This window comes from Nothobranchius furzeri, chromosome 3 (assembly GCF_043380555.1).
Source record: "Nothobranchius furzeri strain GRZ-AD chromosome 3, NfurGRZ-RIMD1, whole genome shotgun sequence".
Taxonomy (NCBI): Eukaryota; Metazoa; Chordata; class Actinopteri; order Cyprinodontiformes; family Nothobranchiidae; genus Nothobranchius; species Nothobranchius furzeri.
The window spans coordinates 87,759,346-87,776,493 of NC_091743.1; the positions used below are offsets into that span (position 1 = coordinate 87,759,346).

At 43.2% G+C, this 17,148-nt stretch overlaps 1 protein-coding gene across 1 annotated transcript; it reads left to right on the plus strand.

Annotated features, from left to right (window-relative positions):
• The first annotated feature begins 212 nt into the window (after positions 1–212).
• Positions 213–16,512, plus strand: LOC107384747 (tetraspanin-5). The gene is made up of 10 exons (XM_015958184.3): positions 213–526; positions 5,871–5,921; positions 6,068–6,214; positions 6,302–6,472; positions 11,064–11,189; positions 11,296–11,343; positions 11,468–11,584; positions 11,674–11,735; positions 16,120–16,161; positions 16,246–16,512. Exons 1-9 carry the CDS (start codon positions 446–448, stop codon positions 16,130–16,132), a joined length of 816 nt encoding a protein of 271 aa, XP_015813670.1. The 5' UTR covers positions 213–445; the 3' UTR covers positions 16,133–16,161; positions 16,246–16,512.
• Positions 16,513–17,148: the final 636 nt, after the last annotated feature.

A 17,148-nucleotide genomic window follows, 5' to 3' on the forward strand; every position in this document is an offset into this window, starting at 1 on the left:
GACATTGCAGAAAAAAAAGGTAATTATAAAGAGTAATACAAATTACAGAGTAATTTACAAGGAAACAAAAGGCCATTTGTTTTTTCCTTTTTAAATCTGCTTGCTTCCTTTAGACACCGGAAGTTGTTTCCAGGTGCTCTGATCTGATTGGTTTTCCCACCTGCCATTTTCCCGACGTAATTCCGCTCAAGCTCCCTCTCCTGCCGAAGGAGCGCTAGGAGGTTTTGTGATAGTTCACCAACAACAAAGGCTCCTGTTTTGTGTTCGGTTCGGTACCAGCACCGGCAGGAGCGGTTCCGTCATGTCCCAGTAGCGGTTCGGAGGCCAACAGAACGGAATGTGTTCCCGGAGCGCCGAAGCAGTTCCCCGCCAGCACAAAGCCCGTGAAGCAGCGGAGTAGGCCGTGTTTTCTTCTCCAGAACCGCCGAACAGATGCTGCTCCATCATGTCAGGGAACCACTACAAAGGCCACGAAGTCAGCTGCTGCATCAAATACTTTATCTTTGGATTCAACATCTTGTTCTGGGTAATCCCGTCACTCTGCTTTCCGCCCATTGTCTTCAGTTCTGCTCGTTTACACGGGGTGGGGGGGGGGGGGGGGCTATTGTCATGGAATACTTCGATAGAATACAGTAGTTATGTATTTATATATGTATGTATGTTTGTGTCGGGTCACGTCCCGGTAGGAGCGTCACAGGCAGGATAATCGGATTGAGGTTGAGCGCCTCTGCGGCTCCTTTCATCTGTTTCATCTGACCGACAGCTGCTGTTTCACTTTCAGTATGACGTCATATTTAACAATAACTCACGCGGATTTCAGATTTTTTTTAATCAGATCACGTAACGAGCCTGAAGCCTTCTGACGTTTCCCCCTTCATTTAGCTGTTAAACACTTCCGGTGTTGTAAGTAACCAACGTAACATTTTACGCATGTGCGTGACGTCCGAGGGTAGAGGCTGTGTGGAGAGATGTGACCGCTGAATTATGACGAGGAACATTGTGATGGTGAGTTTACTTACTGGGAAAAACGTCTGACCTTTTATTGCAGCTTGGAAGTGGTGTGTTCAAGGACTGGAAAATAAAAAGGACAGATCAGCATCTGGTGCAGCTCTGATAACATTGGTAGTTAGGGGTTGTATCAACTAGTCGGCGTCACTGCTCTGTAGTGACTTTTTATGCCATTCATAGACTAGTCGCTGTCACGTGATAATGACTGACAGGATGCAGTCCTCGGAAAAGACAGCAGGTGACGAGCCCCTGCGCTTTGAGAGGCGACGCGCTGTGCCAGAGCATCGGTATCTGACGCCCGCGGTAAAACGGACATTTGACCAAATTGTGACCTTTACCCTCTTGCAATGTAACCTTCCCCTCACCTCCATCCTAACCTTAACCAGCTTGCGTATGCAAAGCTTTGTTTTGCGTTTCGTCATTCCTCTCAAACACGCTTGGCAGAAAATTTAGACGGACATACTGGGTAAAGGTTAGGGTGGGGCCATGAGGGGAAGTTTAAATAGCAAGAGGGTAAAGCCGAAGCCGCCAGGTTGGGTCCACTTCACTAAATGTGATGGGTAACTGGGTGATGATGAAACCAGCGACAACGATCTAAGTGAGACATCCTCATCTTAATCTGCTCCGTAAATAAAATGTATACGATAACGTTAGCTTGATATGTTAGCTTCCGTTCCGCTAATGGTGCGTTCGCTTTCTCCTCGGAACTCCAAATTTCCCACTGGAAGAACATGAACACGCTCTAAAGTTTGACTTCACTTTACTAAATGCGACGGGTGATTGGGTGAAGATGAAACCAGCGACAACGATCTAAGTGTGAGGCATCATCGTTTTAATCTGCTCCAGCAGCTAAATAAACTGTTTAAGATAACATTAGCTTGATATGTTAGCTTCCATTGCCACCATTGTTATCAGCTAATGGTGCGTTCGCTTTCTCCTCGGAAATTCTAACTTCCCAGTAGGAAAAATCAAATGAAAAAGGACGGCAAAAGGAATGAAGATACACAGTAAATTTAGTTCACAGTAAAGATGTTTGCTTCAGTTTAATTATCAGCTTATAAAACTACAAGGACGATGTTAAAATACAAACTTGTATGTTATTTATCGTGATATTTATCAAATATGGTTATATATTGAGAAAAATATATATTTAATTATAAAAGAGAATTAAAATATTAAACACTCAAAAGTATCTAAAATTGGTACCGTTAAGTACCGGTATCGATTCCTAGGTACCGGGAATTAGTACCGGATCGATTCAGATGTCAAAGGTACCCATTCCTACCCGCGACCCTGTGAGGATAAGCGGGTACAGAAAATGGATGGATGGAATTACTTCAGTTTAAGTTAGTAACAGGAAAAGTGCCACCGGCTTAATCTCAATCTCACAGAGTGCGACATTAAGACATGGATGTTAGTTAGGGATGCACGTTTACCTAAATGTCTTTAACCGGCTATCAACGCCCCTTAACGGTTAATAGCCGGTTAACCGGAAGCCCCGAGTTGAACACTGAAGAACACAAGGGCTCGGCGACTTCACAGCAGCTCTCCTGTAATCATGCTTTGGTTAAAAAAAATACTGTTTCCTTTAAAGGGAATTGGTTGGTTTAAAGTGTGACGGTTGGAGACAATTTGGAAACTCCCTTTGGATTCCAGTTGGAGTGTGTCACCAACTGTTGAAGCCCAGTCAGACGCTGGCCCCTCAGCTACGTTAGCCAGCAGCTGCCTCAGTGCTTTCACAAGCACGTTCTTATGGATGGTCGCTGGGAACCAGTCAGAAGTGTTGACCCCACCCAAAGGATTCTTAAGTCTTACCAGCCTGCCAGGGCTGTTTCTGGGGTGATTTTCTACCCCAATGATCTGTTTTTAGCCCAGATAGGATTAAAATAATCCCAGAAGCAGAGGAAATCGGGCTTTTGTCAAACTCTTCAGCAACAAGTTCTATTAACCAACTTCACTGTGCAAAAGTCTTATTTGTCCATCAGGGATGGCAAATTCTATAGAGTCATCTGGGAGAGACCATCACACAGAGGAAACCTGGGCTATGATTGGATTAATCAGTGGTCCAGGTCCATGCCAGAGCAAATGGGGTCCTATAGGGACCTAAAGACAAAAGGGACAAGGTACAAAGTTCTGGCTGTGTGCTGTTCATGTCCAGCAGAGGCGTTAGAGCTTCATGAAGTGAAACCACCTTCTAAGTACAACTGTGTGAGTGAGGAAGAAAAGCAAACATCCACCAGACTGACCTTCCTGAAGTCCAGTCCAGTCCCCAGTTTGTGTGAAGAATTATAAAAATATTTAGTTTTGATTCTAATATAAACTGTCTGCAGGGGAAAATGGGACGAAGCACCTGAAAGTTTTAATTTTTGGGTATCTTAATTTCCTACTTTAAAGTTCCGGTGTCGGTACAGGATCTGCTCGGGTGCAAGATCGGCTCGGGGTCCTTCGACTGCCGATGACGTCAAAGTAGTTGATTGGCTGAACATGAACCTTATGGAATTACGTAATCACGTTACGTTGTTATCATGTTACGTTGGTCCAGGCAAATCTTTCTGTTGGGAAGATGGACAACTTTTACAAAGAAATCCATCGTTACCTCTTTGAAAATACACTTTTAGCATAGAGCTGCATGTATATTAAGGCTGAATGATTAACTGCACGTGCAATTAAATTGCGATGTGACAAAAGGAGATTTTCTAATCGCAAAAGCTGCAATTTGGCAGCGAGTGGTTAGCGCAATGCTAATATACATGGAAAAACCCATAGGAATGCTAATGCTAATATCACCGATTACATTCTTACAAATTATGAATTAGAAACGTGCCAAATGATTACATTTGCAGTCTAATAGAAAGTAAAACTACCAATCAAATAAGTACAGACAGGTATTTTAGTAAAGCCAGAAAACTTTTAACTCCAGAGTTTGGCTAGCAGCTATGAGCGTAACTGAACTACGCATGGACAAGACGTCAAAAACTCTAAACACAAAATACTTCAATAAACGGGACACACTTCTTTCCTGCTGTAGGAGAAACTGGCTTGCTTAGCCATATTTGTAGCGTTGTGGTTTTATGCTCTTTTATGAAAGAGGAACCATGCTACGTATTAATTCGGAATATTAATTTTTAATAAATCAATAACCAAATTTTATATTGTTAAGAAGACTCAAAGGTTGTTTTCATCGATAAACTGACGATAATATCTGTGTGTCTGTGTTTCAGTTCAATGAGGAAACCAGTTTGACAATTAAAAGTTTTAATTCTTCAAATTAAACTAATGATTTTGAAATTGACAAACATGGGAATAACAATCAACATTGGCAACTTGTGGGACAATCTTTAACAGTTGATATGATCAAATAGACCTTGTGGTGAATTTATGAAGATTGAGAATGTTGTGACATGAATGCGTGTGTGAGTCTGATTTTGCTTCAGGAAGAAACAGGTGTCTGAGTGAAGTGATGGTTTGGATAAACTTAGGTCTTATCAGAGAACTGCATCAAACGCTAAACACCGTGCTCTGTCTCACCGAACTCTTGTGGACCCTCTTTCGGATCCGGGCCGTGGAGGATGGTGGTGGTTCATCCAGATGACACCAGCGGCTGACAGGGGAGACGTAGGTGTCGAACGGAACCGGTCCAGAGTTGCCCTCGGTACACGTTGATGGTAAAGCGTTTAGTCGATGCGCTTTCTTAAGTTAATTCACTCAGAAATCAAAGACTCTAGTCTACGTTAGAAGTTGCGATTCAGCTGTCCTGTCTGGCTAACAGGAACAGCGTGAGAGGGGGGGAGAAACGAGCCAACCGGTTCTGTCCCCCCCTTTAGCGTTTATTCAGGTCCTCTCTCTTTCGTTGTCAAGCACGAACTGAAATCATAAGACTGAAACTTACCAAAAACCTTTCTCCTCTCAAAGCAAACGTGTGCGTCAGCAAATGTGTTTTGGAGTTTACTGTGAGCAGATGTGCGTGGGCGTGTTTGGGTGTGTGAAGAAGCAGGAGTGTGAAGGTCGTTACCAAACATTCTCAACATTAACATTTAATTAAGAATGGATTAATTAAATCTCTTATAATTACCCAAAGCATAATAGTCATTCATTTGATTAAAACACATTTATAATGAGCAAATTGATGATTAAACTTTTAACATTCAAAACAAGAAAAGGAAGTTTAAACTTCATGTTTTGACTTGTTCTGGGTACAACTCATGGAAACACGTCTTCTGGACGCTGCAGGTGGCAGATGTTATGGTTTCCTCCCAGACTCGCTGGCGTTCAGGTCTTAATCTGTGGGTGAAAGTTCTCAGCGACCCAGCTTTGACCCAGCTGAGTCCAACACCACCTTTGTGACAGAAAACCCATATTTCCTCACGTTACACTGCAAATACAATTTCACAGGTGTTTCTAATACCTATGATCCTTCAAGGGATGTGCTCAAAGAGGAGTTCAACATTATGAATACAATATAGTGTTTTATTTTACAAATACCAATATAAACACAAACTTACGTCGTAAGAAACATTATTTTAATAATGAAACTGCTAAATTCTTTCCAACAGTATAGATGTGTAGTGTATTTTTTCTGAGTGGGTTTGCCGTACTTTGACGTCATCGGCAGTCGAAGGACCCCGAGCAGATCCTGTACCGACACCGGCATCACCAAGGGGCTAAACCCTGCAGCCCGCCTGCATTAAAGCAGGAATAACCCATCTCATCAGTGTGGTTTGAATCTTTATAGCTTTGGGTTGTTGCTTGTTTGCTAGTTTTATTAGTTAGACATTCACTCGACAAATAACTAAGCCAAGCGTTTAACCAGAGCATGCCTCTCTGCATCTTCCCAGTAATGAGATGTAACTGGTGTTTTACAGCTGCTGGGAATGGCCCTAGTTGGAATTGGACTCTGGGCGTGGAGTGAAAAGGCGAGTACACACACACCCCTCCTTGTGGGATTCCTTTTCTTTTTTCACTAGTAAAGATGGCGGCAGGTCTTGATGATGTAACAGATCTGGCCTCATTATGGGATGCCTAACTCACTCTGTTTTCACTCGCTGTCTCGGTTCTGCAGGGAGTTCTGTCCAATATTTCATCCATCACAGATCTGGGAGGTTTGGACCCTGTCTGGCTCTTCATGGTGGTCGGAGGGGTTATGTTCATTTTGGGATTTGCTGGATGCATTGGAGCGCTTCGGGAAAACACATTTCTGCTGAAGTTTGTACGTTCCCGTTCTGCACACAGGAGTGAAAAACCGCAATAACATTTCGTTGTTTTTCTGTTTTCACCGATTCTCCTCCCGCTTCAGTTTTCTGTATTCCTAGGAATCATCTTCTTCTTGGAGCTGACAACTGGAGTTCTGGCTTTTGTCTTCAAAGACTGGATTAAAGATCAGCTTAATCTGTTCATCAACAACAACATCCGGGCCTACAGGGATGACATCGACCTGCAGAACCTTATCGATTTCACTCAGGAATATGTAAGTCAGTTATTGATGCATCAAATGCATTTTTAGCCAACACTAGATCTCTCTTGGGTATTTAATTTTATTTTTATTTAACCAGGAACATCTCACTAAGATTAAAAACCTCTCTTTAGAGGAGAACTGGCGGCAGCAAGTATTTAAACATGGGGTCAAAGATGACACAGTTAGCCTCATAGAAAAAAAAACATTTGGTTGAAACAAAGGAAAATATTTACATCAGTTTAAATGACACCGTTAAGTGGGCGGGTCGAGCCAGGCTCGGATACCAAAGAAAGATGGGCCTTTATGCCCCTTTTCCTGACTGACGCGGCTGATCTTACCGCAGCTCTGTTGTTTCCAACATGGCTCTGGTGTGAGGGGATCTGTACGTTGTACAAAAGCACAACAATGTGGAACGTTCTGCTTTGTCGCCGGCTTTTTGTCTGACTGTGAACCTGGAAATGGCTGCCAGACAGCAGGCGGAAAACTCGGGAGTGACCGGTAGGGTTGGGCACCGAGCATCGATTGGAACCGGTTCCAGCTGTTAGTTTTTCCCGGAATCGTTCAAAGTTATTTTTTTTATTCCTAGTTCCAATTCCTAGAATGCCGACTGGAGAGGAATCCGCGGCCGATCTTGGTGAAAAATAAACGTGATCTGCAAATTGTGATCAACGCTTTTCAGAGCTGATCACACAGCTGTCTGTGTGCAGCACGAGTCCCCCCTCCCCCCACCCAGATATAAACAAACGCGTCTGCCGAACTTTTACTCCGTGATGTAAACTTTAACTCCTGCAGCGTAGAGAAAACGTGTTAAATACGTCAACACGGTGGATTTAATGTGTGAGTGAGTGTGTTTGTGTGTGTGTGTTAGGGTTGTCACGGTAACCGGTGTAGCGGTAAACCCCGGTAAAAAAGTTGACAATAATAATAACCGTCTTGTTTTTTAAAACATATATTTTCTCGGTGGATTACCGTGGCTGCGGTGTAGGCGCGGTGACCCTTACCAGCCACCGTATCAGCTGCTGAAGTTGCCGGCGGCACATGCGCGCTTTGTTGTTTACAACCAAAACTTTCTTGAAGCTAAAGCTGAAATAATGGCCAAAGGAGGAAACGGCAGCGCTCAGGACATTTATTATCCCTCAAAGAAGACAAAGTGGGAAGTACGGGCATTTTTTGGATATTTGAAGAATGTCGAGGGACAGCTGATAGAAGACGGCTATCCTGTTTGCAGCACGTGCAGAAAAAGTGTCTGAAAGGCAGCAACGCTTCAAATCTCATGACACATCTGCGTGACCATCACCCACAACTCTACAGACAACGCAAGGCAAGCTAGCGTTAGCGTTTTAGCTAAAATGCGTGATCCGAGGATTTGGGTTGAGGGAGAACGCAACGAGTCGCTATATAAAGCAGCCGCAGCGCCGCTACCTGCATATAAACCGTGTCGCGGACACCGCCATGTTGAAATGACGCTATGCATTACGGGGCTCCCAGGGGCCGATAAGAGTTGGTCTCTCTCCGAGAATAATTATGAATTTAACAACGATTACTGCCTGATGACATTTTCCCACATCTGCAAAGCTCACTGGAAGGACACAAACCGAGGACGATATTTTCCTGATATAGGGTTTATTACTCAAGTAAGGGTAAAAAAGTATCTGATTAGAAGGCTACTTGAGTACTTATTATCATCTAATCTAATGTTTTTAAAATGATGACATCAAACAGACATAAAATAAGAAGTTATGGGCAAATATTTGTATTTTAAAGACTAAAGGGGAAAAAATGTAAACAAATAAACAACATAATTACAAAATAACACATTTTAGGCAGAATTTAGACACAAACTCAGGACAATATTTTCCTGACATACAGGGTTTATTTAATTGTCTGAAAATGTAACACGTTTAAAAAATACCGTGATAATTTTGGTCACAATAACCGTGAGGTTAAATTTTCACACCGTGACGAGAGAGAGAGAGAGAGAGAGAGAGAGAGAGAGAGAGAGAGAGAGAGAGAGAGAGAGAGAGAGAGAGAGAGAGAGAGAGAGAGAGAGAGAGAGAGAGAGAGAGAGAGAGAGAGAGAGAGAGAGAGAGAGAGAGAGAGAGAGAGAGAGAGAGAGAGAGAGAGAGAGAGAGAGAGAGAGAGAGAGAGAGAGAGAGAGAGAGAGAGAGAGAGAGAGAGAGAGAGAGAGAGAGAGAGAGAGAGAGAGAGAGAGAGAGAGAGAGAGAGAGAGAGATGTGAACATTTTAATTTCCTTTCTGAAATCGTTCTGTTGAGTTTTAATGTTTAAAATCTGTTAGATTGTTACTGACAGCAGCTACATTTAAGTTTCACTTCCTGTTCTGACTGAACGCTGCTGCAGCATGGAGGTGTAGTTCTCAGTCATCCTGGACATGATCATCCTGAGAGTTTTAGTTGAAAACAGCCGGACGTTTCTGGATATGTTGGAGACATTTAGCCTCTCGTCCCAGAGGCTTCTTCCAGACTTTGGTTGTGGTCAGAAACAAACACACTGGTTGTGCTGCAAGTCTTTTTCTTTTGTTCTCCAAAACATGTTTTTGTCCAAATGAAGGTGATGTTGTTCATAGAGTTAAAATTCATGTCGAAGTTAAGATTATTTCATCAAGTAGGACCTGTGGTTAGCTGGCTCATGTAAAGCATGAATCGTGAAAGAATTGGAATCGGGGATCGATAGGAACCGAAATTGAAACGAGGAATCGGAATTGTTCAAAATCAAACGATGCCCTACCTCAGTGACCGGCACTCGCTACATCGCGTTTTCAGCCCGGCACGGCACCCTTGGAGCTAGGGCTGCAACTAACGACTATTATAATAGTCAACGATCAGTCGACTAATCGGATAATTATTAAAATTTTCTTAAATTTAGAATGAGATTGCTTTAATTATGTGAAAAATTATAATAAACACAAGAAAGATGGGTACTTCAATGGAAAATGCATATTTTATTGAACTTTGCTGCTGATAGGCTGATTCATACTAAAGTAAATAAAACTGCCCTGTCTAACACCAATTAGGCACAGTGCTCAGTCAGTATAGACATAAATCCATAAATAAAATAAATAACATTAAATTTCTCTTTTTTTTTTAAAGCGAAAGTACGTTTAAAAAAATGTACATCCAAAACAAAACCTAGCTGCTTTCGTGTTATTTAAGTCCTACCGAGGTGAGTTAGACTCTGTTTCATTCAACTGTCCGACGTACTTTCTCTGTAAGTGTCCATGCATCACCCTGGTGCTGCCGTGATACGCGAGGACTGCTTTACAAATAATGCAGGTAAACTTTCTATTCGCCGAATCCCGGCTAGAACGCTTCCAAACTTTTGATGCTTTGGTACGCGTAGCTGCTGTGTCAGACGCCGCCATTTTTGTTAGTCTACGTTCAGCAGAGAAGCTATTGCGCATGTGCGACTCTCGGCAGAGATTGTAATGAAGTGAGATGCCTCACTCGGTTGGAAAAAACACGTCTGGTGACTGTTTGTATTGTCGATACTTGTCGACAACGACGACGAGTCGATGCAGTCCTACTTGGAACCACATCCAAGCAGGTACTAAAAAGTCTACAGCGGACACGGACCAGTCACAGATGGCAATGCTGTCCAACCCGATCTAACTATTTTGAGTTGTGTTGTTGGACAAAGGGCACAAGTATGGCTAGGAGCACAACAGAGGAGAGCTGGTCCCATTATAATTCCTCCAGGTGTGGCGCTTGGTGTGGTGTAAAGAAGTGCTAAAAAACTGGATCAGTTGTGCTCAGCAAAAAAGTCTAGCATTACAGTTTTTGCCTGATATATCAACAGATGTCGTCAAGCTGCACCTCTGAACACTACAGGGCCTGGGCTACAAGACCTTTTTCACAGGCTCCAAACACAAGAAAACTACAATGAATCATGACAAATGGCTCTTCATGAAGAAAAAAACAAAAAGGAAAACAGATATTTTCTTGTTATGTTTTGTAATTTGCAGAAGCGGGCAGTAACTTTTTCCAAATGAAATTTATTACAGCAGGAGGGACAAACATACTCGGCATTCATCTTGTAACCCCCAGCAGAACTCCCCCTGAACTCTACACTAAACCTCTATATATGTTAGCAGTGCTCTGCTGCCCCCTATTGGTCGGTTCTGTACTCAACATTTACAAGGTTCAATTTACACTTCATCAACAACACATATCCTAATTTTTACACACCCCATTAAATCTCACAGTGGTTATCTTTATAAGACCAAAGTAATCAAATAGACCTTGTGGTGACAGAAAAATGTCATCTGTGCCTCACTAAGATTAGTTTTCATGGAAAAAACTTGCTGAGTTGCAAATTGTCTTGAATGATTAAAATGCGATTAATCTAGATTAATTAATTACAAAGCCACTAATTAATTAGATTACAATTTTAAATCAAGTCCCACCCCTAATTCAATTTAAAACTGGTAAATAAAAAGATGTTTTAGAGCATTAACTATGCTGTTGTTATCCAGGAACATGAACAATGGTCTGCCCGTGGATGTGCCTGACTTTAAATGGGCTCTACTAAAGAGGTATATATAGGTGTATTAGTAGTCACGGTTTCATCTCTTTTGTCTGGCGTTAGTGGGAGTGCTGCGGCGCGTTTGGAGCAGACGACTGGAATCTCAACATCTATTTTAACTGCACTGATGGAAACCCTAGTCGGGAGAAGTGTGGCGTTCCCTTCTCCTGCTGCACCAAGGACCCAGCGGTACGGCTCACCAGTCTTTCCTCGTTTGTTAATGAGCTCAGTCCTGGCATGACGCTGCTTGCTTCATCTCACTAGACAGAAACAAGGGTGTTCTTTTTGTCTCTAGGAGGATGTAATTAACACTCAGTGTGGATACGACGTCAGAGCCAAACTAGTAAGTCTCCAGCTTCTGCTTCACTTCTAGTCACTGAATAAAAAAATAAACGGTGAGTTAGAGCGTTTCTAGTGTGAGAGACCTTAGTGGAAGTGTGAAGCTGACTGTAGTTGTGTTGCTGCAGGACTCTGAGCAGAAGGACTACATCAACGTGAAAGGCTGCGTGCCTCAGTTTGAGAAGTGGCTGCAGGACAACCTCACCTTGGTGGCGGGGATCTTCATCGGAGTAGCGCTTCTGCAGGTCACCTCTCTTAATGCATTCAAAGGGAAAAGATGGGAGGAAGTCGGTTCCTCTTCATAATTAATGCTGTTGTTGTTTTTTCTCTACAGATTTTTGGAATTTGTTTGGCGCAGAATTTAGTGAGTGACATCGAGGCGGTGAGGGACAGCTGGTAAGAACCATCTTATCTTCAATCAGACTGCCCTGTCTTTACAGTCCAGTCTCCCCTACATTTTCTCAGGTGTGTCGCCGCGGCTATGAAATCAGCTCATCCAGTAGAAAAGGGTTCTCAGATAACTGATCTTTAATGAAGAAACAAGGTTAATTGTTTTTAACTTTAATATGGATTTTATTTTATTTCTAAGGTCTGGATTAGGGATGGGTACCTTTGACATTTGAATCGATCCGGTACTAATACCTGGTGCCTAGGAATCGATACCGGTACTTAACGGTACCAACTTTAGATACTTTTGAGTGTTTATTATTTTAATTCTCTTTTATAATTAAATGTATATTTTTCTCAATTTATAACCATATTTGATAAATATCACGATAAATAACATACAACTGTTTGTATTTTATCATCGTCCTTGTAGTTTTATAAGCTGATAATTAAACTGAAGCAAACATCTTTACTGTGAACTAAATTTACTGTGTATCTTCATTAGCGTTGGGTACAGAATTCGGTACTTTTTAAGGTACCGACCGAACTCCATAGTGCCGACTGAGCACCGATTCACGTCATTTGAAACGGTGCCTCGTTTCGGTACCCGTCCTTCATAACGAGAACTTGCCTAGACAGCTGCGCATGCGCAAGAGTGTTATGTCGTCGGTCGCTGCGAGCCAGTTGTAAACAGAGCAGCATGGTAGAAAGAACGCACGCTAAAGCTTGGGTCCACTTCACTAAATGTGATGGGTAACTGGGTGATGATGAAACCAGCAACAACGATCTAAGTGAGACATCCTCATCTTAATCTGCTCCGGTAGGTAAATAAAATGTTTAAGATAACGTTAGCTTGATATGTTAGCTTCAGTTCCCCTAATGGTGCGTTCGCTTTCTCCTCGGAACTCCGAATTTCCGACTGGAAGAACATGAACGCGCTCTAAAGTTTGGCTTCACTTTACTAAATGCGACGGGTGATTGGGTGAAGATGAAACCAGCGACAACGATCTAAGTGTGAGGCATCATCGTTTTAATCTGCTCCAGCAGCTAAATAAACTGTTTAAGATAACGTTAGCTTGATATGTCAGCTTCCATTGCCGCCATTGTTATCAGCTAATGGTGCGTTCGCTTTCTCCTCGGAAATTCTAACTTCCCAGTAGGAAAAATCAAATGAAAAAGGACGGCAAAAGGAATGAAGATACACAGTAAATTTAGTTCAAAGTAAAGATGTTTGCTTCAGTTTAATTATCAGCTTATAAAACTACAAGGACGATGTTAAAATACAAACAGTTGTATGTTATTTATCGTGATATTTATCAAATATGGTTATATATCGAGAAAAATATATATTTAATTATAAAAGAGAATTAAAATATTAAACACTCAAAAGTATCTAAAATTGGTACCGTTAAGCACCGGCATCGATTCCTAGGTACCGGGAATTAGTACCGAATCGATTCAAATATCAAAGGTACCCATCCCTAATCTTCATTGCTTTTGCCGTCCTTTTTCATTGATTTTTCCTACTGGGAAGTTAGAATTTCTGAGGAGAAAGCGAATGCACCATTAGCGGAACGGAAGCTAACATATCAAGCTAACGTTATCGTAAACCAGGGGTGTCCAATCCTGGTCCTGGATGGCCGGTGTCCTGCATGTTTTAGTTTGAACTCTGTTTCAACACACCTGATTTCAATCAGCAGCTAATTAACATGCTTCTGCAGAGCCTGATGAGCTGCTGCACAGGTGTTTCAACCACTGAATCAAGTCTGTTGGAGTAGAAAAACCACAAAACCTGCTGTATACCGGCCCTCCAGGACCAGGATTGGACACCCCTGTCGTAAACAGTTTATTTACCTACCGGAGCAGATTAAGATGAGGATGTCTCACTTAGATCGTTGTCTCTGGTTTCATCATCACCCAGTTACCCATCACATTTAGTGAAGTGGACCCAAGCTTTAGCGTGCGTTCTTTCTACCATGCTGCTCTGTTTACAACTGGCTCGCAGCGACGACATAACGCTCTTGCGCATGCGCAGCTGTCTAGGCAAGTTCTCGTTATGAAGGACGGGTACCGAAACGAGGCACCGTTTCAAATGACGTGAATCGGTGCTCAGTCGGTACTATGGAATTCAGTCGGTACCTTAAAAAGTACCGAATTCGGTACCCATCGCTAGTCTGGATGTCTGTGAACATTACTGAGTATTCTGATTGGTGTAAATAATACACAATATTATTAATAACAGGTCTGGATGTGGTTTGGTCTGAGGTCTAAAACTCTGCCCTGGGCCTCAAGCCCTGCAGACACATTTAGTTTCTATAAACAACAACAACAACAAATAAACAACAGCAGCTGGATTCTACTTTGTTACTTCAGTTGAGTCACGTAGTTTAACAAGTTCTGCACGCTCACACATTCACCAGCAGCTCTGCCAGCTGATTGGTTCTTTAGTAGCTAGTGACATCATACAGGTCTGGTACTGAGCAGCATGGATGCATCAGAGGATTTCTCTGTAGGCGGTGCCCCCCGACCCCCAGAGGCAAATCTCAACACCCACACTTTACAAAAGCTAGCTACGCCCCTGCACACACACACACATTCTCCTCCTCCTCCACCCCCCTGCTCTCACAGATGGAACGATGTTCTGGTGAAAAATCTTTTTAATAAGCTGCATTTGTTAAAATCAGACCATATTAAACATGTGTTTTATGTTGGTTTTCAGTAGTAACGGTGTTTGGGACTCAGCTTCTGACTGGTGAAAACCAACAGTTTGGTAATGCCGTACACCGGGGTCAAACCTGGAGGAAGCATGAGCGTGTGGACACCGGCCAAGCCTAGTTTAGAGGGACAAGTCCCGTAGAACTCGTTGGTCCGGGTCACGGCTGATTGGATGATCAGAAGTTGACGTTTATGATGTTTCATCGGTGATCTGGATTAAAGCTGGAACTTGTTTGTCGAGTGACGCTTTGTCAAGTGACGCTTCTGGTAATGGATCAGGGTTTCCATTAGAACACTCACCTGCACCCTCACTCTTCCTCCCTCATGCTTCATCATCAGGGCACCCTCACCTCTCTCCATGCGTCGACTTCCACTTCATTCCAGCAAGAAATCCTTGGCGTACTGCTCATGAGTGTATGTAGCTGGTGGGTGTGGCAGCTCCATGTTTTGTCCTCTAGGAGGTGTGTGTGTGTGTGTGTGTGTGTGTGTGTGTGTGTGTGTGTGTGTGTGTGTGTGTGTGTGTGTGTGTGTGTGTGTGTGTGTGTGTGTGTGTGTGTGTGTGTGTGTTGTGTCCCTCAGATCTGGAGTAATGTGAACCATCAGCTCGTCTTTAGAGTCTCTCAGTTTAATCCCATCCATAATCACGTGGAACGGGTCATTTATCAACCAGCTTGTTGTTGACCCGATGCAGCATTTCTTCTTTTGGTCTAATGTGTGGCCCGGCTAGCTCCTGCGGCTAATGGGGCTTTTTGTTACGTTCTACTCAAAACTGGGTCCAAACAAGCTGGTTGGCTCAAACACTTCCTTTAGAGTTCAGGCCTGACCAGAATCCCACTGGGCCTCCTACGTGCCCTCAGCGTTTGGGTGGTTGTAGGTTTCCTCCTCTGCCTGTTCTGCCCTTCAGTTTAAGCCGGGCGGACACTGTGCGACTTTTTCACTCGTAGCACTCGGCTTCAGCTCAAACTGTACGACTTCCTCGCAGGGCAGATCTCACGAGCCATGCGCTCACACTGCACGTCTGGTAGCAACACATCAGTGCTAAAAATATGCTAAAAATAGCAGTTTTTACTCAACACGTCAGACTTTTTTGTTTTGCCTGTTGTCCTTCGGGAGTGCTGCAGGAGGACACACAGGGATTTATGGGGGTTGGATGAGGAAACGAAATAAATAAAGTAAATCTGTGTTTTGTGATCAGTTTAATTTGACATGAACACGACAAACACGCTTTCTTGACAATCTTTGGGAGTAAAAAAACGTGTAGAAATGAAAACAAACATGTGTTATTAGGGGAATAGCGGGCGAGCGGTGCTGATGCAGGATTGCGCATGCGCCGTGAGCGGTTCTGATACTTTTTGGGTCGCAGCTGCTCGCAGCGCCGCTTCAACAGTGCGATACCCTCACGAGGGACGAGCGAAATATCAAACACGCCAGAAGTCCGTGCGAGCTCATGATTGCTGATCGGTAGCTGGTCACGTGGTGTTAATCGCCTCTCGTAACCCCCTGTACACTACACGACGCTCGGCGCAAAACTCGCCCCGATGTCGTGGATTCTCGCACGAGTGGAAAATCGACTCAAAGTGAAAAAAGTTGCACAGTGTCCGCCCGGCTTTAGATTTAGATTAGCTCTTCAGGAGGTTCAGTCACTGTGTTCACATGACTCTCTCTGTTCTTCTTTCAGTTTCTTCACCTAATGCTGAGAGGATTGCCCCCTGCTGGGAAGGTAACTTCTCCTCTTCACTCATTTGAATCCAAACCAAAAGTGCCGAGTCTCTGAGGATCGTGTTGTTTTGTCTTTCTGCCTCAGCTCCATCTTCGAAGGCCTCTCGGGGAACATCACCGATCACCTTCAGTTCTACACTGAACCAGCATCTTTTTAAGGCACTAATGTTTGAAACGTTCTGTACATAAACTCTCTGTGTGTGTGTGTGTGTGTGTGTGTGTGTGTGTGTGTGCGTGCGTGTGTGTGTGTGTGTGTGTACACCTGCAGACACCTTTTTAGCACTCCTGAAATATTTCACAGAAGACGAGCTGATGAAGGTTTTTTTAACGTGCAAACGGAAATTTAAAACTACTAATATGGCGGCTGGGTGTAAACCGCTACATCCTCAGCACCACAGCTTCACGTAGCAACGTTCTTTATAGCTGGTGTCTTAGGCAAGACGGTTATAAAATGTCAAGAATGCAGCAACTTGGACTTCCTCCTCTGCTCCTTCAAGAGATTAATTTTTATTTCCTGAATCCTAAAAATAACCGAAAGCACGACTAAGCAGGAAGTACACCCAGAGAACGTCGAGGACTTTATTCTTCATACAACAAGAACGCGACTCACACTGTCAGTTTAGGTCGGACTCGAACCAGTTCAGTTATGAGTTTTACTTTTAGGATGAGATTTTACGATTTTGGTACCCATTTTCTAATAAAACCCACCAGGAAACATCCCAGCAGTACTTAGGTTCCACTTTTAAGAGTCTGAAGTTTGGAAAGTCAGCGGTTTTCGTCCCATCTGTATAAACGTGTAAATACGATGTGTTAAAGCCCCGTGGTCTCGCGTCGGGTGTAGATCGGACCTTTTCCAACAGAAACGGGCCTTTCTGACAGCGATTAATAGTTTGTGCACTCGGATGAAAAACCTGTACCCCTGATTGTTTCACTCTGTGTTCTCATGCAGATGTCATCACTTTACGCTCAGATTTTCTATGTTTGGAGG